This window comes from Amphiura filiformis, chromosome 13, assembly GCF_039555335.1.
Source record: "Amphiura filiformis chromosome 13, Afil_fr2py, whole genome shotgun sequence".
Classification (NCBI taxonomy): Eukaryota; Metazoa; Echinodermata; class Ophiuroidea; order Amphilepidida; family Amphiuridae; genus Amphiura; species Amphiura filiformis.
The window spans coordinates 53889240-53916757 of record NC_092640.1 but is presented as its reverse complement, the minus strand read 5'-3'; the positions used below and the strand labels follow the sequence as shown (position 1 = coordinate 53916757).

General features: G+C 37.3%; 1 protein-coding gene across 1 annotated transcript; it reads right to left on the bottom strand.

Annotated features, from left to right (window-relative positions):
- Positions 1-946: 946 nt before the first annotated feature.
- Positions 947-27176, bottom strand: LOC140167765 (monocarboxylate transporter 12-like). The gene is made up of 8 exons (XM_072191055.1): positions 26987-27176; positions 22671-22811; positions 21298-21691; positions 20790-21016; positions 10492-10572; positions 8303-8443; positions 4375-5277; positions 947-1101 (listed from the first exon to the last, which is right to left on the bottom strand). The coding sequence occupies exons 1-8, from the start codon at positions 27174-27176 to the stop codon at positions 947-949; spliced, it is 2232 nt and encodes a 743-aa protein (XP_072047156.1).
- Between the last annotated feature and the right edge of the window lie 342 nt (positions 27177-27518).

The window sequence follows — 27518 nt, the reverse complement described above, 5'->3', positions numbered from 1 at the left end:
AATATCTCTTCCTCAATGAATGGTATAGCAAATTTAATACAATTTAGCCTATATCATGTGTTGTTTGGAAAAGAGATTTCTATAAGGTTATAGGTCATCATAGATCAGGTTATAATCACCTGGTTGAGGTCAAATTTAGGCAACCATTTTGAAATACATGTGATATATCAACATAGCTATAATGAGGCATCAATTTTTATATTTGGTCTAGTTTGTCTTTTTACTGGATATATAATGCTATGATGGACAAAATAATTTCTTGGGAATGGATGTAAATGGTGAGTACAATTTATATTGTCTAGTTGAAATAGATTGGGCAAACCAAAGGTAAAATTGGTACCAAAATCACAAAAATGAAGCTTACGAAAAACTACCTAATCTGATGGTATAGGTGAAGAGAAATGCAATTTTTTTTCAACATAACTGTAGTTTGGTTGTGAAAACTTTTTACCTACGGCTTAATTAGGTTTCAGTGAAATAATGTCGCTAGTTAAAAATACAAAATATAGCTTATCATTGAAAATAGAAGCATTTTAACCAGTTCGTTTGTTGATAGGTGTGGAGCACTGAAAATCAAGTTCATGAAGTCATCAAGAACCACTTATTTCCATTTTACATCAACATTATTTCTCTAATGCGTTAGCAACATGTATCCAAAATTTTAACGAAATCCGTTGACAGTAAGCTTTCCAAAATGAAGTGAATTTAAAACATCGGTGATGTACCACCTTTTGGCATCTAACTGTAAAAGCATGTAAGCTACATTGATACCGATGCCACCAATAGAACGAGGAGATTTGCCCCTTCATTTTGCATACTACTTTGTCCAATTTTTTTCCCATTTCTTCACAAAATGCAAAAAGTGCAAAAAAAATGCAATGGGTGTAGTACCCCCTTAATTGTTTATTTAGATTTATTCAGTCTATGGCGGCAGTAAGTTTGTTTTTTAATAAACCAAGAATGATAAGACCGGCCTTTGCCATCGTCGATCAAGCTCCACCCAAACATGATCCATCACAGTGATAATACTGTTTAACAACATCGCACTACCAGCAGCGTAAAATGACACACGGTAGTCCCCAGTTACATCATAAGCATAACCTAAAACGGGAAAATGACCAAAACATAAACATGTAGGCCCATTCTCCGTTAAAGCGTCCAAGTTTGGTCTCAGGAATGACAAAATGCCAACCACAAAGAATTCATAAAATTCATTCAGAATCGTAAACTCTAATAGTTTAAGAACACAAAACAATGCATGGATGATTTTTCAACAATATTTCATTTTTGAGCAATATTACTTGTACGTATTGGGGGTAACGTATCAGTGGTAACGTATCTGTGAAACCCTTTCCCAATTTTGTCTTAATCGTGCAAGTGTAAAAACTGACCGACTTACCCAGCAAACACAAAAACGTTTTAAAAACGTTTTAAATAAGTTATATTTTGGCTTTTGGTTTAGGTAAAACGTTTTAAAAACATTAAAATGTCGGGTTATATAAAGGTCATGATAACGTTTTAAAACGTTTTGTATGAAAACACATTACAACAATATTTTTAAATGTTTTCAAAAAATGTTATTGTAAACTATTTTTGCAAACATTTTTGCCAAATATTGAGTCAATACTTAAATAACATTATGTTAAAATATTTGAACCCAGCAAACACAGAAATGTTCTTAAAATGTTTTTTCAAAACCTTTTAATAACATTTAAATGTCGGGTTATATAAAGGTCATGAAAACGTTTTTAAAACGTTATTGAAAATATTTTGGGCAAACATTTTTCGCAAAATATTTTTTCAACCCCAAAATAATATTCTGTTTAGAATGTTTTGTATCAAGTTTTCAAGAATGTTTTTGGAATGTTATTAAAACGTTTTTATACCCTATATATAACCCGACATTTAAACGTTTTCTGTAAAACATTTTTATTTGCTGAGCAGTAGATTATCAAAAATGTTTTTAAGGTTATGAAAACGTTTTATACTCTTAATATACCCTTTATATAACCCGACATTTAAACGTTTTCTGACAACCTTTTATAACCTTTTGCGAATGATGTCAAAAACGTTTTGTGTTTGCTGGGTTAATACCCATACTTGATCAGTCATCACCCAATGTACTAAAGTCTGGTATGGTATTTGGCTTAATTTATCACATCGTTTTTTTCCGAGGAGAGTAGAATTTAGGTAACGTATCTGTGAAGGCATGAACGTAACGTTAGGACTTTTTGCCATTAATAGACCTGATTTTTTTAAACTTTGAAACCATTGTGTTTTGTTCCATATATATAATATAACTATGGAGCCGGCTTGATTCATCACATATGAGAACATTCATCTAGCCAATTATTTTCACAGATTGTTATCCATTTGAAATATGGTAACGTATCTGTGAACAATATTGGCGACATAGTCTGAAAGACCTGTTGGAAAAATTTAATAATCTGTGTTGTGATGATTTATACTTTATAATTAGGGCATGATACCAGCTAATGAAAAGTACCTATAATCCATCATGTGCGCGCATGTTTAGAGAGCAGGGACACGTTATACTGAACACACCTTGGCTGGCGACATGGAGGAAAACAATGGACATGCATAATCAGATTTATTGTTTTATACTTTTTAGGCATGTTACAACCTCTAGCCTCACACATTTTAAAAAGCAACTCCTAAGTATAGGTTATATTAATAAAAGTTACTTCTTTCTGAAGAAACAAGTCTGAATACGACTTGAAACTATGGGCGACACATATTTGGCATTTTGAACACTTTATCGGAGAATGTGCCTGTAAGTGATATTTAACAATAGAATATAAAGGACTTAAGCACAGTGAATAAAAACGATGAGATGATAACTACAGCCAAAAAAGCAAAGAAAGCTACGTGGCGTGGCGAAATGATCAGGGTACTTAATTTGTCTTTGGTGTATGAGGTCCCGAGTTCAACTCCTGTCGGTGGAGATTTACTAGGATGGGTTCATTTGGAATTGGGTAAATGAATCATGAAAGTACTCCGTTCTTCGCAGGGGACGTTGCAGCAAAAAATGGTCGGTGCGTTATTTGCGGTGCTTATTACAACATAAAATTTAGGTTTATTTCGCAACCATCGGTTTCACACACACTTTTACACGGCGATCATCAGGCAAAATGACATAGTTATAGACCCATATAATATATGTATATTACAGTCAGTTTTGAAAATAGGAGGGTGTTACCTACTAAATGTTCCCAGCTCGTCCCGGTGTTCAGGTGGACCCCAACAGAAATAACATAGGCTTTCTTGGGTCAAACCCAAACATAATATTAAATCAAAATATGTTCTAGGAATACCCAATAATTTGTTTACCCATACAACCGAAGTCTGATGTTGACATTTTTAGAATAAACATGATTATTCTAATAAACCTTGGGGAATCTAAGAAAGACAAACTCTGACATTTAATACGAATGTGTGATTATTTAAGGTGACATATTGCAAAGATTATTTCCCTTACACCACCGAAGAAAGAACAATTTTCGTCAGTTTTCTCACTTGAACATGTGATATTAGAGAAGATTGGATATTCTTTTCAAAGAAACTATAAAAAAATATATTCATTGATATCAGTCAGAGGAAATGCATATGTTCGTTAGGCAGAAACAACCTCATATGTCAGTGGCATATATGTCAGTGGCCTGCCCAACGAGATTTTGCCCTCCGGTCCTCCTTTCTTATAGCGAACGTAATTGCGTAAGTCTTGAGAATTTCTCGATTTGCCTATCTTTCGCTAGTCTCCATAAGGCGCCACGTTCAATTTGGTCCTATAGAACTATCGGTGCCCGGTTAGGTACCGATGACTCTTCATATCACTCCCTGAAGATGTAATAAATTGTAGGAAGCATAATAATTAGCAGTTGCATAGGGTTATTGTTTTTCATTTTACAAAACGACTGCATTGTACAAATGTTCAGGGTACGATAAAAAAAAAAGTGCCATCGGTACCTCTTCGGTCACCGATAGCGCGATAGGACCAAAAAGATGTTGTACCTAAAGAGAAAAGGTGATTTGCGAAGAGAGTGAAAGAAGATATATGGGGAACGAAAAGACAAAGAAGAACTTTGTTCTCTGATATCATATACCGGGGATCAATTGCACTTTGAAAATTCTTCCACGCGCCGAAAACACTAGTAAAGTCTCTGCGCAGTCTGATAATGACCCTGGGACAAGCAAGTCAGCAGTGCATCTAATGGACATGACTTCGTCTTCCAACAGAGTACGGAACTGACAAAATGTGTGAGATGCGTGTTCCGATCAGTCTGAACAGGATGGGATTGTTCATTGCTGTCTCAGAAGTTCAAAACATGCATAATCTTGAAACATTGTACTTACCCATAAGGGGAAGAGCAACAACAGACGTGGCATCCCACAATATTACTCCAATTCCAAAGATCTTCTTAAAATACTTGACTCCAATCACTTCTCTAAATAACAACGGGTACAATACGTTATATGTGGATGCTGAAAATCCGAGAACTATGGAGAATATTACCAATGCTTCATAAGACCTAACGAGAGTCCCTAGAAAACATGACGAGCCTGCTGTACCTAGGAGTAAACTTCCCAAATAAAATGGCGATATGATCTTTTTGTCAATAATTGGGCCATAAACAAGACGTCCTGTTATTCCACTTATACCAAAGATAGAAAGAAGAAAAGCTGCGTCCGTTTTTGGTATACCGAGATTAATGGCGTTTGAAACAAAGTACATCAATGCTGTGAAGTAACCAAACCCGGACAATACGGACGATACAATGCATATCATTACAAAACGAATGGATAAAACATCCGTGTATGATTTAACAAATGCTTTTGAATGCCTTATCACATTCTTGGCTACATATTGTCTCTGTTTTGAACTCCGAGAAGGTAGACTATCAAAATTGATGATTCTACTTTCGAAGTCAATATTTTGTTCTTTTCCTTTGTTTCCTTTTCTTGTTTTTAAGGGAGTGTCTTTAACATCCGGCCGTATTCCTGTCATGCTAACCCTTTCAGCCTGACTCATTCGATACAGAGCAGTAGACACGCAGATATTTCCCAACATGCCTCCACAAATCAACATAACGCCTCGCCACGAATATTCTTCATTTAAGTACTGTATCAAAGGAGCCAATATCAACAATCCTGCGCCGGAACCTGAGAACCCTAGTCCGGTTGCTAGAGCGAGTTTCTTATCGAAGTAGTAGCCTAGTACTACAATACTGCTGGTGAATGCAAGACCAATGCCGAGCCCTGAAGTGAAGAGCATAAAATAAACTGAGTTATTTAATCATGGGGGACGGGCTGCCTGTCACGGATTTAAATATTTGAATTTTTCACTCCGTAATTTCCCTGGAATTTTCCTCATGTACATATACCACCTTACTGAAAAATACTGGAGTAATAAGATCGGACTTTGACAAAGCATTAGGCATTACTTTGGCACAAATATATAATACCTACAGACTTGTAGTATTGGGACCCGTCATGAGTACGGGTACGGGTATGGGTCCCAAGCCATGAGTACGGGTACGGGTACGGGTCCGAATCCAAAGTAGGCTGCGAGTACGGGTACGGGTACGGAGCCATGAGTACGGGTACGGGTACGTAAATTGGGACTCGAGTACGGGTACGGGTCCCAATATGGGTACGCGGGTACAGGCCATGGGTACGAGTACATGGGTCCTATTATGGGTATGGGTATAAACAAAGCTATTGTTATTGGTATTTAAACATTAATCTATTAGCAATATCTTGCTGTAAATACACTCTTTTATCATGTTTATGTCACAACAAATGAATAAAACTACATTCCGCACCAAAAACAAATTGGAGAAATTTATTACGTCATAATCATACAACATACATTTTAAGTTGTATGTGTGCCATGAGTTGCTGTGACATTTTTATTTGCTAAGAAATACTCTCATTTACAGAAAGTTGCAGAACTGGTTTTTAGGAATTAATCAAGTACAAAAAGACATATGGTCTTAGTAAATCTAGCTTTAATGTCTTTGTATGCATGGACACACAGACTGCGCAATACTAATTTCAACATACATTTAGTAGTGCTATAACATTCAAGTGGATCTCAAATTTGATCCAAAATTTGTACTCTTTTAATTACTTGTCAATTTTCCAAATAAGTGGAGCCTTTCATGCACATTCACACATCCCTGGCACACACCAGATTATCCATTAGCTTAATATAATTATTATCATTAATTATGTACATCAGGATAATTATATCCGAAGATTTATTAATACTTTACCTATAAATCCTAAATTTCTCAGTGTTTACAGGTGCGGTAAAGGAACTCTCTATTCATGTGACTCAGATGTAGGCCTAGGCCTACTATCCCAAGTACATGTGCATGGCGGAAAGTGTTCACTGCTCACACCGGTCACATTATGGTGTAGTTCTTCATGTGTGCACTTGTGCATGTAGGGTGGGTGTATTAGGATGGGGAATATTGAAATGATGAATAAAAGGTATGAACATGATAACTTGAAATTCACCACAAAAGATAATTTCTTGAAATGATTTTCCAGTTTGCTGCTTATTTTCTGAGTGTGAACATGGTGAATGCAACATGTGGTATTGTAATACATGTATATGGATGGCATAAAGTGTGCACATCAGGCTGGAGACTGTCACAATGTAAGCTAATGTAGGTAACACTGTATGTAGCATACACATTTTGTGTATCCAGGGCCATATTTACCTTTTTCATGGCCCTGGGCCAGGCTAAAATTTAGGGCACTTGCTATCTGGCTCAATGTGTTACTCCCCACCCATCCCATCCCATGTAACCTAGATTTGCTTTGATTATAGGACTCACATTGCAGTGGGATTCATGAGTGGGAAGTGAGAGTAGATCTACTCTGAAGTTCCTGCATGCATTTAGCCATGTATCTGTATGGTACCCTGGGGGCACTGAATTTTTTTTGGTAGGTGTGCCACCGCCAGTTTCGAACTTGAGGTCTAAGGAACTGATCGGCCAGCCAAAAAGGAGGGTCTAGGGAACTGATTGGCCGGTCAAAAAGGGGGGTCTTGGGAACTGATTGACTGGCCAAAAAGGGGGTCTTGGGAACTGATCGGCCGCCAAAATCTGAAAAATCTCGGAAACTAAACCCGCAGGCCAAACCAGGGTTCAATTTTGTTGCGTTTTTGCCACAGATTTTTGAAGGAATCGATTTCACTTTGAATTGTGCTTTAAATTATTAATCAGGAAAATCATTAATGCAAAATAGGTCTGGTTTGGCCCATTATACGATGGAAACCTCAACAAAGCAAAACAGCATTCAAATCAAAATTACTAGACCCTGTAGACCTACAATCTATGCTATTAGCCTACTGATAATTATAGCAGCATTACAAAAGCCCACCATAAAAACAAACCCACAAGAATTATTTTTTCAGTGCCGAATAGAAAAACATTTAGACTACATTGAACTGTCATGCTTATACCATGAGATGATTGAGTGAAGTGTGCAGAATTTGACAGCCATTCCACTCCCGATTTTACTAGACCAGTAGATCGTAAATTACCTTTTAATTCATTGTTTATGGAGAGCTGCAAGGATGTGTACATAATTATTTAGGTACTTTTCCTCATATTTGGCAATTTTATTCCAAAAAGAGATCTCAAAATCATTTATTTCTAGCTAAATGTTCACCAGCTGGACTCTCGCGATCGGCATTGCTGCAATGTTTATTTATTATCAGTCAACCAGTGTTGCCACTACTAAAGGAGCCCAAAATCCCACCCAAAGTTCACCTTATTCCTTACAATGTGTTTCAATGGGGAAGAAATTAATGGAAAATTCCCTTTGAAGTTTTGGGCTCGCAAAAGTAGCTTTTGGGTCTGCTTTTGGGCTTGAAATAGTAGGACAGAAAACACGTCTCTCAAGATGCCGATGAGAGCGGAAATCGATGATCTGAGGGTCTATGGAACGGCTAGAAAATTTTGGGGCTTCAGAGCGGGCAAACAATGAATTCAGAGGGTCTAAGGAACGGCCAGTGGCTCTGAAAAAGGGGGTCGTCGCCGCGGCACATACCCGTATAGCTGGGAAATGTGAGTGCCCCCCCCGGGATGGTACCCGTACCCATGGGTACGGGTACGGGTCCGAAGCCATGAGTACGGGTACGGGTCCCAGTCCATGAGTACGGATATGGGTACGGAGCCATGGGTACGGGTACGGGTACGGAAATTGGGACTCGAGTACGGGTACGGGTACGAGTACGGGTACGGGTACTACAAGTCTGAATACCTACCCATAACGGCCATGATGATGTAAAGATGAATAATATGTGTGATGCAAATGGAACAAGTGAGAGAAATCGACGCAACTAATCCACCGAAAAATGCTTGCCATCGACAGCTTACGTACGGACTGATTACACTGGATACAAGGCCTGGAATTAAACAATCAAATTCATGGTCTATTACCAAGTGAGTAAAACAGACGCAACTAAAAAAAACTAATTCACCTAAAAATGCTTGTCATCGACGGCTTACGTACGGACTGATTACACTGGATACCAGGCCTGTAATTAAACATTTTGAATACATGGTCTTTTACCAAGTGAGTGAAATAGCCGCTAAATCCCCCTAAAAATGTTGCCACTATCTACAGCTTACGTACAGACTGATTTCATTGGGATACCCCCGAGGGGCACGTCGAAAAATGTTGGTGGGTATGCTCCCCCGGAATTTTGAGGTGGTGGGTCTTTGGGAGCTGACGGCGTACCGATAAAAGGGGGTCTTTTGGAGCTGCGAACAAGTAAAATTGGGACTTTAGGAGCTGCGAACAGTCCAAATCAAGGGTCTTTCTTGGCTTTCTGGTTGAAAATCGCCTGAAAAAACCTTTCAGAGCTGAAATTATCAAAATCAAGGGTCTTTCGGAGCTCTATTTTGGTCAAAATATAGGGGGTCTTTCGGAAGTGCGAAATCCAAAAAGGGGGGTCTTTCCGGGGGAGCATACACGTATGGTCATTTGTGTTGAGTGCCCCCCCTCCCCGGGGGATACCCAGGCCTATAGTTAAACAATTAAATTCATGGTCTATTACCAAGTGAGTGAAACAGACGCAACTAATTCATCTAAAAATGCTTGCCATCGACAGCTACGTACGGACTGATTACACTGGATACCAGACCTGTAATTAAACAATTGAATACATGGTCTATTACCTAGTGAATGGTATAGATGCAACATATCAAGTCACCGTAAAATGCTTGCCATCGACGGCTATACTGACCTTTAATCCCAAATCTGTGAAAACCCCGTAGGTATTGGCTACTAAATGTCAATGCATAATGTGCAACTCAAAAGTTGACAGGAGAATCAGAAACGTGAGGATAACAGAAAATAGTTTAACAACAATATTTGCTATAAAAGAAATAAAAGCTTCATTACAAGTTTGTTTCTTCGATGGCAAAACAAGTTGTTGCCGTCTCTCTGTCGGAAAAAAACATGTTATAGTTCTTTGTTTCTATTAGTAACCATTTGTCGCAAACAGCTCAAACTTAACATTTAATACACCCTAAAACACTGGTTAAAATGTTTTGGTAAAAACATCTGATCCAACATTTTTAACATTTTGACAAATGTTGACCAATTTTAGTTAGATCTACTTTGCTTTTCAGAAAGTACAAACTGGTAGCAATCGTTTAGGGGTGATGCAACAATTATGTGTACCCCGGGGTGCAGTGAATTATAGTGGACAAATATTTGGTGGTAGGCCAAAAAGTGGGGGGAAATTTTTTGGCAAGCCAAACAGGGCAAGCGATTTTCGGCACATATATTTTGGGCACCATTCAGTGCTATTACCCCCTAAAAAAGGTGTATAAACATGTTTAGAAAACATTCAAATAAGCGTAATGTTCTACTCGCTACCCCCGCATTACATGATTAAACAATTTCAATTGAATTGGGGTTCTCCAAAATCTGGCATATGTTAAGGGATGGAAAGGGGTGGCACTAAGCGATTTTTGGCAGACCATTTGAGAATCCACAACCCCTTACAAGGAATTGGGCTATTCCTGTTGAAATCTGTACACCCCCCACCCCCCATGGAAGACATGACTTTACACATGGAGTGTGATACACCCTTGTGTGGGAGAAAAAGGTCATGTCATCTAAAGACGGTGTATGGATTTCAACTGGAATAAACCGTTAGAGGCCAAGTTTTTCTGCTTGTTTCAAGTTCATTTACTATCTACTTTCATTTCCATTCTCTTTATTTATATTATTAAATAAATAAATTAATTAATTAATTGATTTATTAACTATAGTTATTAATTATTTAATCATAATTTTAGATTAATCATCAATTTACTTATTTATTTGAGTATTTTATTTCATTATTATTACATGACCTGTCCAAAGAGGGAATGCTAGCAGCCTAGAGCAAACTAACTCTTTTTTTGTTATTTATTTATTCCTTTCTTTATTTTTTCTTACCTGAAATACCATATCCACCGATGGAAACAGCACTACTCCAGCCAACTGCCTGAGCACTGGTGTCAAAATCTTCCTGCCAATCTACGTAGAATACACCAGTACATTGCAAGAACCCCATACTCAACGTACTCGTTACAAATACACCTAACAAGACGACCCAACTCCATCCGCTGTCCTTATATTAGAAGATTCCATGATTTCTCTCCTTTCTCTCCGTATGAAAACAGGAATGTCAGAGCAAAATTACACACACTTTCTACTAATACCTTTGCCTAACGTCCCTTTTGGACACTGGTTGCTGGATCCAGTGTAGCACTACTTTCGGGCTCTGTTGCTATTTAGTATACTATCCAGAGAGGTTGCGTCAGCAACGCTGACGCGCTCGATTGAACGTCTCGCGCTACGCGCTCGCTAAGTCCGTGAGGGCCACAGACTGCGGCTAGATCCAGTGCTGCGACGCTACATGTAGACACTGGTTGCTGGATCCAGTGCTGCGACGCTACATGTAGTATCAATATAACATGACTTTCTTAAAACATAACACGAGGATATTATTTTGTTCTAATAAATGCAAATTATGTACCATGAATATACCGTTGAAGGAAAAACCATGCATCGCACACTAGCACGATTTAACATTAAATTACAATGGCAGATAAAACAGAGAAAAAAACCCGCACCTTCCGCTTGTTGGGCGGACGTTCTAACCACTGAAGTCTTCGTCTTGAAGGGATTTTGAATAATTGAACGTCCATGAGCTTGTTGTTCTGGCCAACATGGCCAAGGAAGTGAAGGCACGCAGATTATGTTTATTGCTTAACCATGTTTTATTGATTTATCTCTGGTTAACCACAAGCCAAGGTTGTGGAACTACTCCCCATTCCAGAAAAATGCAGAACGGTCGTGTGTCTTGCGCTCGCCGCCAAAAAAAGGTGGCGACGTTACATTTTGCCAAAGTCGACTCAAAACAAATGATGATATCTCTGTCAAGCAAGAAATTATTGTCATGCTTGTGGTATCATTTTATTGCTAAATAAAATGCACTTTCAACCCTGTAAAAAGAAATACTTGAACTTTTTTAATACTAACAATGTGCTTCATAGAATTCAGAATGGGCAGGGTGGCCGGTGGTGGGGGATGTGGTGGTGGGGGATGTGGTACACACAAACTCTATGGGATTTTTAGGTATTTTGTATTTTTAGTGCGTAATCTGCTTCTGTAAAGGCTGTAAATTGGATTTGGACTCTATTTAGCATCTAAAAGACTCATAGCCTTACAGCTAAACAATTCTACTAATTGTTTTTAATCATTTATGATTGGTTTAGTCTAGAAAATACAAACTTTTCCATACAAAACTACCCGTTGTCATATTAAACACAGTAGTAAGTAATGCAGATGTCTTCAAAATCTAAAAGTTACTGTAAAATTTTAATTACTTATCCTATCATAGTCAAAGTATAGATTTTCTGAAGGGACATTTAACGAGGAATCTAAATATGGACATATTTTTTCTGTATGGGTTAGGGGGAAAATGTTTAGGTTCAAAACATGTTGAGTTGTAAAAATATCTAACATACTTTGGGACACCCTATATTCCGAGACTACCAAACAGCTGTGATTTCGGTTTCTTCCAAAGTCAGTTGGGTCTCCATATCCTCTAACCAAATGAATGTTGCTTACTTCCAGTTAATTACTTTAAGTTGGTAATAAGCAATGCATTGAGTGACCCATTTTTTATCAAAATCTTTTTTATTCCACCCTGTATAACTTGCAGGTCACCCTGTATAATGAGTTGAAATGTATATATTTGAATTGCTTATGCCGTCAGCTTTCCAAAAATGTATACTTTTGCTAGTTTAGGGTTGATGATTTAATTAGAAACCCGGTTGGTGTAAAAATTCATAATATTTGTCATGTAACGCTAAGGGTGGCGAGTTCAGGACACACGGCCGAACTAATTTTTTTGGATTAAAAAAAATATTATCAGGTTTTGCCAAATGAAACATAGCTTAATCCTAGGTAGTCCTAACTGGCAATAAAAGTCAAATTTTAATATTTGGTCAATTTTTAGAAATACGGGCCAAAAACATGCATTTTTAGGGTGTTTTCGACCTTTTTTGTATTCTGTGAAAATCAGGTCCAAAGACTTGAACAAAGACTAATTTCAAGTTATGCATTCTAATTTTTGGAAAACACATTTTCCAATCTTTTTCATAACCAATTAGCAAAAATAACATATAATATTAAAATTATGAGCTAACTCTTAAGCCTATACTCAATCATTTGAATGCTTAGACTTGTGTCAAGTCTTACAATTTTGTTACTACAATTGTAAGAAAACATGCAAAATTGCATGTTTTTGGACCATTTTACCTCAAATTGCAGAAATTGTAAAGTCTTTTATTGCCAGTTAGGACTAACTAAAGGATTAGGATTAAGCTATGTTTCATTTGGCAAAACAGGATAATATTTTTTTAATTAAAAAAAATTAGTGCTGTATTTTCTAGAATAAGGAGTACACCCCCTGATAAATTTTATGACTAATTTTGCATTTTTCTCAAAAAATAACTGCACACTGGTAATAAAGGTTATGTATATTATAGTGGCAAGGAGTTCAATTACTTCACTGAAATTGCAGTGATTCCAGACAAGTGGTTCATATATGTTAAGAAATGAGGTACATTCTACCGGTACCTCTTTTCTTATCATAAGTAACGAACAGCTTGTCTTGAGTCACTGAAATTACAGTGAAGTAACTGAATTCCTTGCACCTATAATAGATATTTATTTTGTTACCAGTGTGTTATAATTTTTTGAGAAAAATGCAAAAAAAGTCACAAATTGATCAAGGGATGTAGTACTACCTTAACCATGTTTTATTGATCAATGTTGTTAATCAATATGTTGATGTGACGGAAATTAACATGAGGTATAACATAATGCCATGAACATGTAGACGAATAGGCTATCTTAAAAACCCATTCAGTGAGTGTAGAAAAATTAAAAATTGTTTTTAAATTGCTTAAAAGTGAAGGATAAGTCATTCAAATTGTCATTTGGTATTTTTGAAATGAAAACATTTACCAAAAAACGAAGAAAACAGCAGTATTGGCGAAGTTGAAGCCCCATTCAAATACATGTAGCTAATTTTGACCTCAATGTTTATCAACAAAGGCAAGGGACTGGTATATTTTAATGCCTGAGTGAACCCCATGCAACCACTACACTGTTCTTATTGTGATGTGGCGGTAGTTTTAAAAACACGAGCCCTGAACAAAATATGGTGCGCGCGCATACTGCCAGGCAAAAAACAATGGAAAATGTGATGATGCGCGCGCATACTGCAAGGCATTGACGTCAGAAGTCAACTCATCTATAAATTACAGATTCATGTACAGCCTGTCAAAAAAAAAGTTGTGCAAGTGAAAAGCGCCCTCTTTGGCAACCAGAAAATACCGTTGTGACATGATGCTTACATAAACATCAATGGCTTAGTCTTAGCTCTCAAATGCTGTTTGTTCTGTTCAATTTGCTTGTTTTAATCTCGCGATATGTTTAGTTAACTATAAAGGGGTAAAATCACAATTGTGCCACTCTTGCTAGGGAAGATCAAGAAGGCTGTACACATAAATCAATGATAGCATCAAGTTTATCAAGAGTTCCTTCGTGAAATCAAAATAATGCATCAATTACACAACAATAAATATTGTTTTTACTGTTTTTACTGTTCTATCATGATACAGGTGTTATATGATTCTCTTTTCCCACTTAAAACAGATTAAAAGAAAAATATATATTTCACATTCTGCTGTAGAATTAAATACATGTGCATGTCAATGATTTTATCATGGTAAATACTGTTTTTTTTGTCACTCAAGACATGTTTAAAGACAAACAAATATTGCACACTTATAGGTTAGTGAACGCGTATTACTTGTTGGGAGAGAAAACAAAATAACAAAAAAGTGTGGAGTGCATTAGACGCATCAACATCAGCTATCATGATTTACATGTACAGCCTCTTCCCTAGTAAAAGTGGCACAATTGTGATTTTACCCTTCGTTGTTAACTAAACATATCTCGAGATTAAAACAAGCAAATTGAGCAGAATAAACGACATTTGAGAGCTAAGACTGCGCCCTTGACGTTGATGTAAGTGTCATGTCACAACGGTATTCTCTAATTGCCATAGAGGGCACTTTTTACTTGCACAATTTTTCAGGCTGTATATTCCTTATTTTTGTCATAAATACACGGCTTTCGGCTGAACCACTAGCAGGCTATGTTAACACATTTATGACAATGTCAAAGGTACCAAAATCTGAATTTTGATGATATTTACGATCATCCGGATGAGCAAATCACTGAATGGGCCTTTAAGTAGATGGCTTTTTATTTAGCATGATCATGATGATGTAGGGCCTACAGCTATCTTCAGTGTATAGCATTAATTTGTTTTTCACAATGACGTTGTGTGTAGAATATTTATTTTTCCATTCAATTGGATGTACAGATACATTAGAGGTTAATATATCACTATTATAATAGGCCTTGGCGATGCATGGAAATATGACGAGGAACTATTTGTTTGAGGACCATCTGAAATTGTTGCTTTAAAACCACTGATACAAAGTTATACAGCTAAAAAAGTACAATTTTGGTCTTGATACTTCGAAATGGTAATATTCAGTCTCATGCTAAAATTAAACAACACTTTTGAAATTCTAATTTCTTATTCAAATCCAAAGCCTCTCTATGGTGTGCTACTTTGATTACATAAACTTGACCTTTTGTAAATAAAAATAAAAGGTTCAATAACAAGGAAGAAATGTTTGTGATTTCACCACTGGGAACCCCTCCCTTAACGCTTCAACATAAAAAGTCCAAGTTTTCAGATAATTTTCTCAAAATATCAAGAGCTATCTAAAGAACCACTGAACCAATACCAGGCTTGTTTGTACTCATCTTAATGCATTTTTCATGCTTATTCCAAATATGGTAATGCAAATTTACAATTCTGAAATGTTTGAATTTTGTTCAAAATGTGTCGTCTGCAGTCGACACCTGCGTGAAGAGAGTTAATAATCAGTTATCTAATCTAATCAAATTAAATTTTGTAGTTGATTAAACTTGCTACCTCTTATTATGTAAAGAACAATGGGTGATAAAGCCTACTCAAAATTGGAGTTACTCAATGGAAGGAATTTTTGCATCAAGCTGCAATCCAATGCAATGCAATACCAGCAATCAGGAGCCCTGGAAAATTGTATTGCCTGTTGCCCAATACATTAATATGTACAGACACACACCCTGTGTTATCGGTCTACCACATTCCAAAACCGCGCCAGATTCCATACTTTTATTTTCGAGATATTTGGAATTATGTAACAATACCTCAATTTAGCTCGCTATTTTCTCCACTACTTTTCACCATAAATAAGGCAGTATCCGTATGCTATTATGTTTATCCTAATGTCATTACGTAATCAAGTATTCAGCCTTGCTAATAGACATTTGTTTTAAAACACAAAGGTACAAACTTATATTGATCGTAAGTAACAGTCATCAAAGTCATGCTTGAGCGGAGATAAATAATAGTTGAATATATTGACCACCCCTCGTATCTTTAACAATTATGGTAAGGCAAAATCATGTTATTTTACTTAAATTGTAATTTATTTAGATATACAGCGTGTCCCAAAAGTAACTTAACATTGAGAATATGCCATATCTCAAATATTTCCTACTTCATACCAAAATGGAAAACATATTCACATAGATTGATCTTTTAGAATTATTCTGACACCAAAAACAGCATTATTGATGACCCCTTGACCTTACTGTGCGACTGTACATATGTGTGTATCAAACCCACAAAAGCAAGCTCATAGGCCTATGTTCTTTGTTCAAGCACATGTGAATGAGGTGCTTCCCTGAACGATAGAGTTGGTTCACTCACTGCACACACTACATTTAGGTATGAACATTCATGGATTACATGGCCTAGCGTAAACGTGACTGCTGTTTTAGGCCTCGTATCCATAGGCTGTCATGATGCAGTCATGTCTACAGTAAAATTCATCTCGACCTTTGCAGGACTTAACCCCATTAAAAGCTATTAAACCAAAATAACACTCATTGAAACAGCTCAACTGATTAAATCGGATCTTCTCTGGTTGTGCACAAGTGTCTGTTTTATGTGCGATATCGCAATAAAGCTGGTATTCATATTCATAGCTTCAGTTGGGTAACCGATTATAAAGGAAACGAAAGGAAACAATGGTATGTGTGGCTTTGTTCACGAAATCAGACAATGGCGTGCTTTTTGTAAACCAGCATTCTTGAAAATGAGCAACATAATGATTGTTGACTTAAGGGGGTACTACACCCTTGCCAAATTGTGTGCCTATTTTTGCATTTTTCTCAAAAATTATAGCGTATTGGTGATAAGTAAGATATGTATATTATAGGGGCAAGGACTACAACTACTGCACTGGAAATTTTATTTCAGCACAGACAACAGTTGTGGAGTTACAGTCAAAAATGAGGGAAAACCAATATTTGATCAATAAATCAATAACCACTTGACTTGAGTTGCTGAATTTTCAGTGCAGTAGTTGTAGTCCTTGCCCCTATCATATTCATATCTTACTTGTCACCAATGCGCTATAATTTTTGAGAAAAATGCAAAAATAGGCACAAAATTGGCCAGGGGTGTAGTACCCCCTTAACGGTTTGGAAATAATTTCTTCATATTTTTGGTGTTATCTGTCGTTTACATGTCCTTCCTAAAACACAAAAGTACGACCCTCTCCAAACACCTAAATTAGCTAAAAATTTAGGACATGTTACAAAACTATATTGTCTAGAATTTTAGAAGAGTACTTTTAATATTGGCCGGTTATTTTTCACACAGCGACGTTAACTAGGCAATGTACTATTACCTATAACATTAACTAAAACACCAAAGTACGAATATTTCCAAACATCTAAATTAGCTAAAAATTTAGGACATGTTAAAAACTATATTTTCTAGAACTTTAGAAGAGTACTTTTAATATTGGCCGGTTATTTTTCACACAGCGACGTTAACTAGTCATATCCCCATACTTTTAACGTAGGGCTATTTGTAGAGGTCACGCGTCAATGGGAAAGAGCACTGTGTCGGCGTAGCATTAAAAAAAAAAGACAGTAACTGCAGTATGTTCCCTTGTGGCGTGTGCCCTTGTACCGTGTTTACTTTTTCCCATGTGACCTGCCACACAGACAACCTATGGATACGGCCACTAAGCAAAACAAAGGTTCGTTGTCTGTGTGGCAGGTCACATGGGAAAAAGTAAACACGGAACAAGGGCACACGCCACAAGGGAACAGCCTATGGATACGAGGCCTTAGAGTATAAATAGGATATATTGACAATATTAAACTTTACTTTAAAACAGTTGAAATGAAGATGAATTTCCTATAGATCAACAGATTCCGATCGTATGGTTCTTTGCCAAGACAAAGTCGGACAAACGCACTCAAGCAAAGTTTTTAAGTTTTTAATGTAAATTATGCACCCAGCTGAAATTCCTATCCACTGGATCTGTTTATGATCTACCTCGGGCAGGACGTGGAAGAACAAGAAGATCGGCTACAAACATCGGTGTCATACGAAGAGCGGTGGCGAAAAGCCCAAGACGATCAGTACGTCGACATTCAATGGAGAATAACGTACCGCGTACAACTGTTCATCGAATCCTCAGAAAAGATCAGTTTCCATATAAAATCCAGATAAAACACAAAATGAAGATTACGCATTGAAAACAAACAAACAAACAAACAAACAAACAATCAAACAAACATAGCAAAATTAAACAAAACAGATGTTTAAACGATAACACCTTATATCGTGTTATCACGTCTCAAATGACGAGACTTACTTTGCGTTTATAAAAGTGGGTTTTACGGTACGGTAGATATCCGTTAATTCCATGCCAAAGGGTCATGACCACATAGGCATGTTTGGTATCATAACATTTCTAAAAGAATTATCTACATACTGTGCAATTTTTGTAACAACACTATTAACCCAACGCAAGTTATGGCCAGTTTACAATGTTAAGTTACTTTTGGGACACCCTGTACTTATTGTTCAATATCATATTTATTCAGCCTATGACTGCATTAAGTTTGTTTTTTAATAAACCAAGAATGATAAGCCCGATCTTTGTCGTCGTCTATCAAGCTCCACCCAAACACGATCCATCACAGTGATAATACTGTTTAACAACATTGCACTACCAGCAGCGTAAAATGACACTCGGTAGTCTCCAGTTACATCATAAGCATAACCTAGAACGGGAAAATGAGGAAAACATTCGGTGTAAGTAATATTTAACAATAAAATATGATAAAGAACTAAAGTACAATGAATAAAAACGATGATAACTAAACTGAGCTCAAAAAGAAACTTATAATTTCTCACAAGATCATATATCTTGTCCATCAAAATGAGCCAAAATTACGCACAGGTTAACTTCAATTATCTACTCTAAACACATGTCAGTAACCAATCAGTTATCCAACTGACGCAACAGCAAAATGAACTGACATGGAATAACTTCCTGGACCACATTCACAGCCCAATAATTGGCACCTAGCACAAGAAATCTGTGGGAATGATTAAAAGATCCTTGCACAGGTAGGTGATAATTCCCAGAGTAAGTGGAATAGTAAGTAACAAGACCTGTTTCTTAAAGAAAGTGCGTGAAAAGCAGAACGCAGCACCGTCTTATCATCTATGCAAGGATCTTGTATGCATTCTTACAGGTGCTGGGTGCCAAATGTTGGGCTGTGAAAGTGGTTCAGGAAGCTGTTCCGTGTCAGTGGATTTTGCTGTAGTGTCAGTAGGACAACTGCTTGGTTACTGGCGTGTGATTTGAGTGGAGTATGGAACTAATCCTGTGTATAATTTTGGTTCATTTTGATGGACAGGGTTTTAAGATATGACCCTGTGATTCACAAGTTGTGAAAAATTATAAGTTTCTTTTTGAGGTCAGTTTACATAGAATAAAGCAAAGAAAGTTAGGTGACGTGGCGTAATGGACAGGGTACTTGTCTTGTGGTGTAGATTTCCTAGGATGGGGTCATTTAGAATTAGTTAAATGAATCATTAAAGTACTCCGTCCTTCGGATGGGACGTTAAGACGTCAAACCCATATACATAGACCCTTACATGTGTATCTTGCATTCCCGGCGGTGGCGATTTGCTAGGATGGGGTCATTTAGAATTGGTTCAGCTAAATGTATACTCCATCGCTGATCGACGAGCGATTTGAGATCGCTCGCCTCAAACGGCAATGCCTGGTGAGGGGCAAGCGAGTTTTGGTAGACCATTAATTATTTTTGAGAATTTACCACCCCGGTTACACATAATAGAGAGATTGCGATTTCCAAACGTATGTATCGGACGTACGTTGATCTATTCAAAACTGCTCTCCTGTATCGAAGCGAGGTCACGTATTTAGCCAGTTTTGAAGATTTTCCACGTGCGAAATAAACGTAGATACATCTTTGACAATGCACAAAATTAATCAATTTTACAATGTTAAAGACAGTCAAGGATAATGAACATACGAAGAAAATCTAATTATTATTATGATCCTTTTTGTTTGTAACAAATCATTATAATAAAGGTGCAGCGATGTGTTAAAAATTGACGAAATTTATACGCGATGTCCAAACGCAGAGATTGCCCATTGTGTGTGATACTTTGCGTATATAAAATGACATTACGATTTCACATTTTGGATTCCAACGTGTAATAAAACACAGGTGCTACGTTGAAATATGCTGATTTTACCTCATGTCGAAGTTCATGCAACGCGCGAAATTTTCAGGACGAAAAAGTCGCATTTTTAAAGTAAAGTCACGATATATTGATGTAGTGATCCTTAATCTACCAAAATATATGTTCTGGGCAACTATAATATTTGGGGAGCACAAACATACAACCTTGGTTTTTAGTCAAGATCAAGAGCGTGCTGTTTGAATTAGGCAAAGACTCGGTAGCCTGCGCTAACCATTATTTTTTCAATCACTATGCCCTCTATTGACCTAGATCAGATATTATAGTAGCTTATAGTCTTTGTTCCAGGCGGTTTGTTCTCCTTCGTGACGAATGAGCACAATCCAGTTTGGAACCGAGACTAGCAATATTTAACGCCGTATTAACGTACGTAAAAACGTACGGTCCACGTGCTGCGTATGGAACATCGCAAATCTCTCTAATTATTGTACAGCCCCTTACTTACCCATAAAAGGTAGAGCGATTAATGCCGTACCTTCCAAAAGTAACGTAGCAATTCCAAATATCTTCTTAAAATAGTTGACTCCAACCACCTCTCTTAATAGCAATGTGAACAATGCGTACTGTGTGGATTGGGTAAATCCAAGAACTACGGCGAAAATTGCCAATGCTACATAGGACTTAGCGAGAGACCCAAGTAAACAGGTCAAGCCTGCTATGCCCAAGAGTAAACTTTGCAAGAAGAACGGTGACATGATCTTTTTGTCAATAATTGGGCCATATCCAAGACGTCCTATTATTCCACATATACCAAAGATAGAAAGAAAAAAAGCAGCGTCTGTTTTTGGTATACCGAGATGAATGGCGTTTGAAACCAAGTATAGCAGTGATGTATAGTACCCTATACCTATCAAAATGGGCGACACGATGCATATCATTGCAAATCGTATGGATAGTACGTTAGTGTATGATTTCACAAATGCTTTTGAATGCTTCCTCACATTCTGAGCTACAGATTTTTTCCGTTTTGAGTTCCTGGATGGCGAACCAACATGAGCTGTGATTTTCCCATTTTTATATCGGGATTATTGTCATTTTCAGAATTTTTGTTCTTAGTTTTAACTGGAATGCCTTTAACATCTGGCCGTATTTTCGCCATGTTTATCATTTCAGCATGACTCATTCGATATAGAGTAGAAACTGCACAGATATTTCCCAGCATGCCTCCGATAATCAACATGGCGCCTCTCCATGAATATTCATCATTTAAGTACCGTATCAAAGGAGCCAAGAACATTCCTGCACCGCCGCCTGTCACTCCTATTCCGGTGGCTAGAGCAAGCTTCTTGTCGAAATAGTAACCTAGGACTACAATGCCGCTGGTGTATACGAAACCTGTGCCGAACCCTGAAATGAACAACATAAAAATAGAACATAAAAAGCAGCAGATTCCAGCCGAGATTCGAGATTAGGGTTAGCGAGCCTCATTCTATACTAACGAACTTTCGGACTAGAGAACCCGATATTCGGACTAGCGAACCTTTTTTCAGAATTCGGACTAGCGAATGTTAAATTACGTGTTCGGGCTAGCGAACCTTCGGACTAAGGAGCCTTCGGACTAGGGAACTGTCGGACTAGAGAGTTGTCACCAGCACGGGGAGGGGGCAAAGTCCACGTTTGGGAAAATATATGCTGATCATTGCCCCCCCCCCCCCCCTCGCATTTGGATATGTACGTCAGTGGAGATGATATACCTATGTTCAATAATTAATTGGGAAGGATATCAAGGTGCGATTTTTTTACGAGGGAAGTTAAAAATGAATACACTATACAGCAAAGTAATCGTAATCATGCGCGTATTTTGGGGGGCTTTGGGGGCGCCAGCCCCCCGGGGTCAAAGCAGGGGGCGGCCAAAACGAAGGGGCGGCAAGAAGAGGGACGGCGGAAGAAGAGGGACGGCAAAAGAATTAGTAAAAAAAGGGCCTATAAATCCTTTTTTTTTTCTCTCTCTCTCTTCACTTTTTCAAACGACCGTAAAAAAATATTGGGGCAACCTTTTCGGGCTGTTGAGGAAGGGGCGGCAAAATTCGAATTTCTTCAGCACCCCGGGGAAGGGACGGCCACGGTACGCCACTGGTAATAAATGACAATTCAAATGTCTACTAAGTTGCTTTGATAACTGCGCGCTATCTGTTTTGAGGTGACAGTGGCAAATCGGAGGCAGAAACGATACGCAAACGCGGTTATTTGTGAGAGAATTATGTTAGCGTTCGCAATAATATGATTGGATCACGCGCATCGCGTATATTCATGAGGTTAGGAATTAATATTTAAAATAAGACGCAAATTTAAGTAAAATAAGAGGAATACCTTACTACGGACTTACCCATAACGGCCATGATGATATTAAGATGGATAATGCGTGTGATCCATGGGGAACAAGTCAGAGAAATAGACGCAAGTAATCCTCCGAAAAATGCTTGCCATCGACAACTTACATACAGACTGATTACACTGGATACCAGCCCTGTAATTAAACAATTGAATAATGTACATGGTCTCGTATAACCAAGTGAATGAAATAGAGCAATCCACAGAAAAATGCTTGCCATCGACAGCTTACGTACGGACTGATTACACTTGATACCAGCCCTGTAATTAAACAATTGAATAATGTACATGGTCTCGTATAACCAAGTGAATGAAATAAAGCAATCCACAGAAAAATGCTTGCCATCGACAGCTTACGTACAGACCGATTACACTGGATACCAGACATGTAATAAACAATAACATGGTCTCGTATAACCAAGTGAATGAAATAGAGCAATCCACAGAAAAATGCTTGCCATCGACAGCTTACGTACAGACTGATTACACTGGATACCAGCCCTGTAATTAAACAATTGAATAATGTACATGGTCTCGTATAACCAAGTGAATGAAATAAAGCAATCCACAGAAAAATGCTTGCCATCGACAGCTTACGTACAGACCGATTACACTGGATACCAGACATGTAATAAACAATTGAATACATGGTCTCGTATAACCAAGTGAATGAAATAGAGCAATCCACAGAAAAATGCTTGCCATCGACAGCTTACATACGGACTGATTACACTTGATACCAGACATGAAATTAAACAATTGAATAATGTACATGGTCTCGTATAACCAACCCAGCAAACACAAAACGTTTTCGACATCATTCGCAAAAGGTTATAAAAGGTTGTCAGAAAACGTTTAAATGTCGGGTTATATAAAGGGTATATTAAGAGTATAAAACGTTTACATAACCTTAAAAAACATTTATTGATAATCTACTGCTCAGCAAACAAAAATGTTTTACAGAAAACGTGTAAATGTCTGGTTATATAAATGGTATAAAAACGTTTTAATAACATTCCAAAAATATTCTTGAAAACTTGATACAAAACTTTCTAAACAGAATGTTATTTTTGGGTTGAAAAAATATTTTGCGAAAAATGTTTGCCCAAAATATTTTCAATAACGTTTTAAAAACGTTTTCATAACCCGACATTTAAATGTTATTAAAAGGTTTTGAAAAAACATTTTAAGAACATTTCTGTGTTTGCTGGGTTCAAATATTTCAACATAATGTTATTTAAGTATTGACACAATATTTGGCAAAAATGTTTGCAAAAATAGTTTACAATAACATTTTTTGAAAACATTTCAAAATATTGTTGTAGTGTATTTTCATACAAAACGTTTTAAAACGTTATCATGACCTTTATATAACCCGACATTTTAATGTTATTAAAACGTTTTTACCTAAACCAAAAGCCAAAATATAACTTATTTAAAACGTTTTTAAAACGTTTTTGTGTTTGCTGGGAAGTGAATGAAATAGAGCAATCCACAGAAAAATGCTTGCCATCGACAGCTTACGTACAGACCGATACACTGGATACAAGGCCTGGAATATACATGGTCTATTACCAAGTGAGTGAAATAAACCCAACTAATCCAAGATTGTTTAATTTTTAAACAAGTTACAATTATACCGTAACATGGCAAAGTGGTGTTAATGAGTTGAATCATCATCAAATAAATTATCGGTTTTTTTCCTTGAATGTTAACTATTAAGTGATCAATCAAACCAACCAAATTTATAAAAAGTCGGCATCAATAAAATTGTCAGACCCTCCCTATTTCGGCAACAAATATTTTATGACCCCCCCCCCACACACACACACACCCCTGCTTTACTTTATCCCCTAAACTGGGGGAACATTGTATTGACACACTATCTGTGGTCATCTTGTGACTCCTACATTTTGGTCATCAAAAATTGTATGACCCTCCTCACCCCCATTTTTCTTTAAAAAATTATGACCAACCCCCCCCTGTATATTTAGGACGCCTCTTCCGAAGAAAATGATAGTAAGCCCCCTTAAAGGCACTCACAGTCCACCGAATGCTCTTTCAATAGTTGTTGCATGACATGTATTCAGTAGTGTTAACATGGTTAAGTTCTATTTCTGGGAAAACACACTCTTTCTCACTTTTGTTTCATATATTTTCTTTCGTAGTTTAATAACTCTATATTTTGGCTTGTGTCTGGACATAATTTAAAGTCTTTCAACTGAAAAGTGTTTATATTTAAGCACAAACGGAAATTATATTTGGATTCTGAGCTGACTACAACACTGCCCCCAAGTGACTTACATTGGTTAGTGTGGTACATTCTTCAAAAGGAGCAGTGTTGAGATCCACCCAGAATTCTTATATAATTTCCATTTGTGCTTGTATAGACAGTTGAAAGTTGTGTAGGGCCCTATACGTATGTCTGTTTCTACACATGACGCAGTATTGGCATGTGTACCATGCCTTAAATTATCTGCAATCAACTTATGGCATCTATACTTATCATTTCTCTGACCATGACGTCTTTTTGATATTATAGGCTTAATGCCATTACCATGAATTTGCAGTGTTTTTTGTATGTTGGCTTTGTAAGCTCATTCATGCTTCAATTTTAGGACGTTTTGTTAAAGTAATATTCAGATTTCCTTTTACAAATTGAGCGTACTGCTAGCCGTCCAGCGCGTATTATTTGCACAAGGTCCAATGCACACGCCTATGGCAAGCTAAGCGGCTCAGAACGTGGGACTAGCTACGCGCAGCTTCTTTCTCGTTACGTGCAGCTTATTAACCAATCAGATTCGCGGTTTTAAACACGTGGAGCTGATGTAAACATCCTCTCTCACAAATATTACGTTGTTAATTTTTGTAAATGAAAATATCTGTAGTATATCAGCAAAAAATGGTATAGGTGCTATTAAAGTAATATCTGAACAGAATGATGATTGTTCTATATTTAGGGGCTATCATTTTCTTCGGAAGGGATCCCAAATATAGGGGGTCATACTTTTTGGAAAGAAAAATAAGGGGAGGGGGGTCATAAATTGATAATGACAAAATGTAGGGAGTCACAAGATGACTACAGATAGTGTGTTTATTGTATTCAAAAAGACTGATTTCAATACAATTTTAGCCTGTCTAGGGGGTAAGGTGTATCGGTGGTGGGAGTCGGGGGTCATAACATTTTGATGCCGAAATAGTGAGGGCCGCAATTTATTGACGCCGACTTTTGTAAATTTAGGAACCCCCCCCCTTCCGAAAAAAATGATGACCCATTTTACTCTCTCCATATTTACACAGTGGCATGTGATATCGCTTTCCCTGCAATATCTTTACTTACATCAGTAGTAGTTGTTGTTTGACCTTCATATCCCCTGCACCGCTAATACAGCCCGAGTATAAAGTTACTTGCTATTAAACACGGTGTAAACTTGGAAACACTAAATAAATATGCTTTGTGTCATTTTAGCCAGGCATTAGCAGCATGTTCTCTTGACACGTGCTGTGATTTGGCCTCCTTTACCCGTTCGTTATCTATGCTAATTCCGTAAATTAATTACAAGATAATAATTGTGAAAGAGGATACCTATAACTATACTACGCGCAGCTAACGACCCAACCACGTGATTAAATTTGACTATTTTGATTGGTCAAACAGCTGCTCGTAACGAGAAAGAAGCTACGCGTAGCTGTTCCACGCTTTTGGCCCCATTGGCTTGCCATACACGCCTGACGTCGCGCACGTATACGGGATGGTTAAGCTGTCAAAGGAAATCTGAATAAAACTTTAGTCTGTCTAATGTTTACCATTGCATTGTTTACACACAATTTAATACTTTATATTAATTTATTCATACATTGCCAGCACTACTACGTCAATGCTACGATTAGCATGTTTAATTTATTATTTGTTTTTAATTTTTGGCATTTGCTGCAACATTAAACATTATTTATGTCTCTTTTATTAAAGTACTTTTATAAAACGGATGCCACAATTCTAAACGCTCTGCGTTTCCGTGGCATTCACACCTCACACACCACAATATTAAATATAGTTTTACTATAAATAATAATAATACTATACTAATACTACTATAATAATATTAATCTCATCTGTATATTAATTATTATGTATTGCATTTTGTATATTGATACTAAGTAATTCTAAAAATGCCCGGTAAAAATGTCTCTTCTGTGTCAGTGTAACATTTATCTCTACTTGTACCAATGTGTGTTGTGATGAAATTAACTGACCTGAACCACAGATCCTGCCCGAACTGAACTGAACATACGCGCTCGCATTCACCTCACCTGAAATACCATATCCACCGATGGAAAGAGCACTACTCCAGCTAACTGCCTGAGCACTCGTGTCAAAATCTTCCTGCCAATCCACATATAACACACCAATACATTGTAAAAACCCAAAGCTCAACGAAATCGTTACAAATACACCAAAGAGGACGACACAGCTCCATCCTCTGTCCATGACTTCTTTCATTTCTCTCCTTAACATAAACGTGAGAGCAAAATCCCCGGGGGCACTCAACTTTAGAAGTAACGGTTTTTTTGTACCTACCGGCATTAGCGCCAATTCGGCTTGATATGTGGGAGGGACAGTCGTCCTGAATTGTCAAAAAGTGGCTGAAAAGAACTAAAAATGGAACATTTTACCGAAAAGTGGGCCGAAAGAGGGGGACACGTCCCCCTTGTCCCCCGGGATTGACGCATGCCTGCCGTCGTCACGACGAAAGGGGCGGAGGGGGGGGTCATTGGGTACAAACAAAATGAGAAATGGGGTTATTAGGTATAATATTTTGCAAAAAGGGGGTCATTTAGAAGA

Bases quoted from the DNA above. Each gene is read 5' to 3' on its own strand.
- LOC140167765 (XM_072191055.1), bottom strand. From the start codon at position 27,176: ATGAAAGAAGTCATGGACAGAGGATGGAGCTGTGTCGTCCTCTTTGGT. The intron at 22,812-26,986 runs GTGAGGTGAATG...GTTTAATTACAG, and splicing joins CGGTGGATATGGTATTTCAG to GGCTGGTATCCAGTGTAATC. The intron at 5,278-8,302 runs GTAGGTATTCAG...TCTTCACTTCAG, and splicing joins CATCATCATGGCCGTTATGG to GGCTCGGCATTGGTCTTGCA.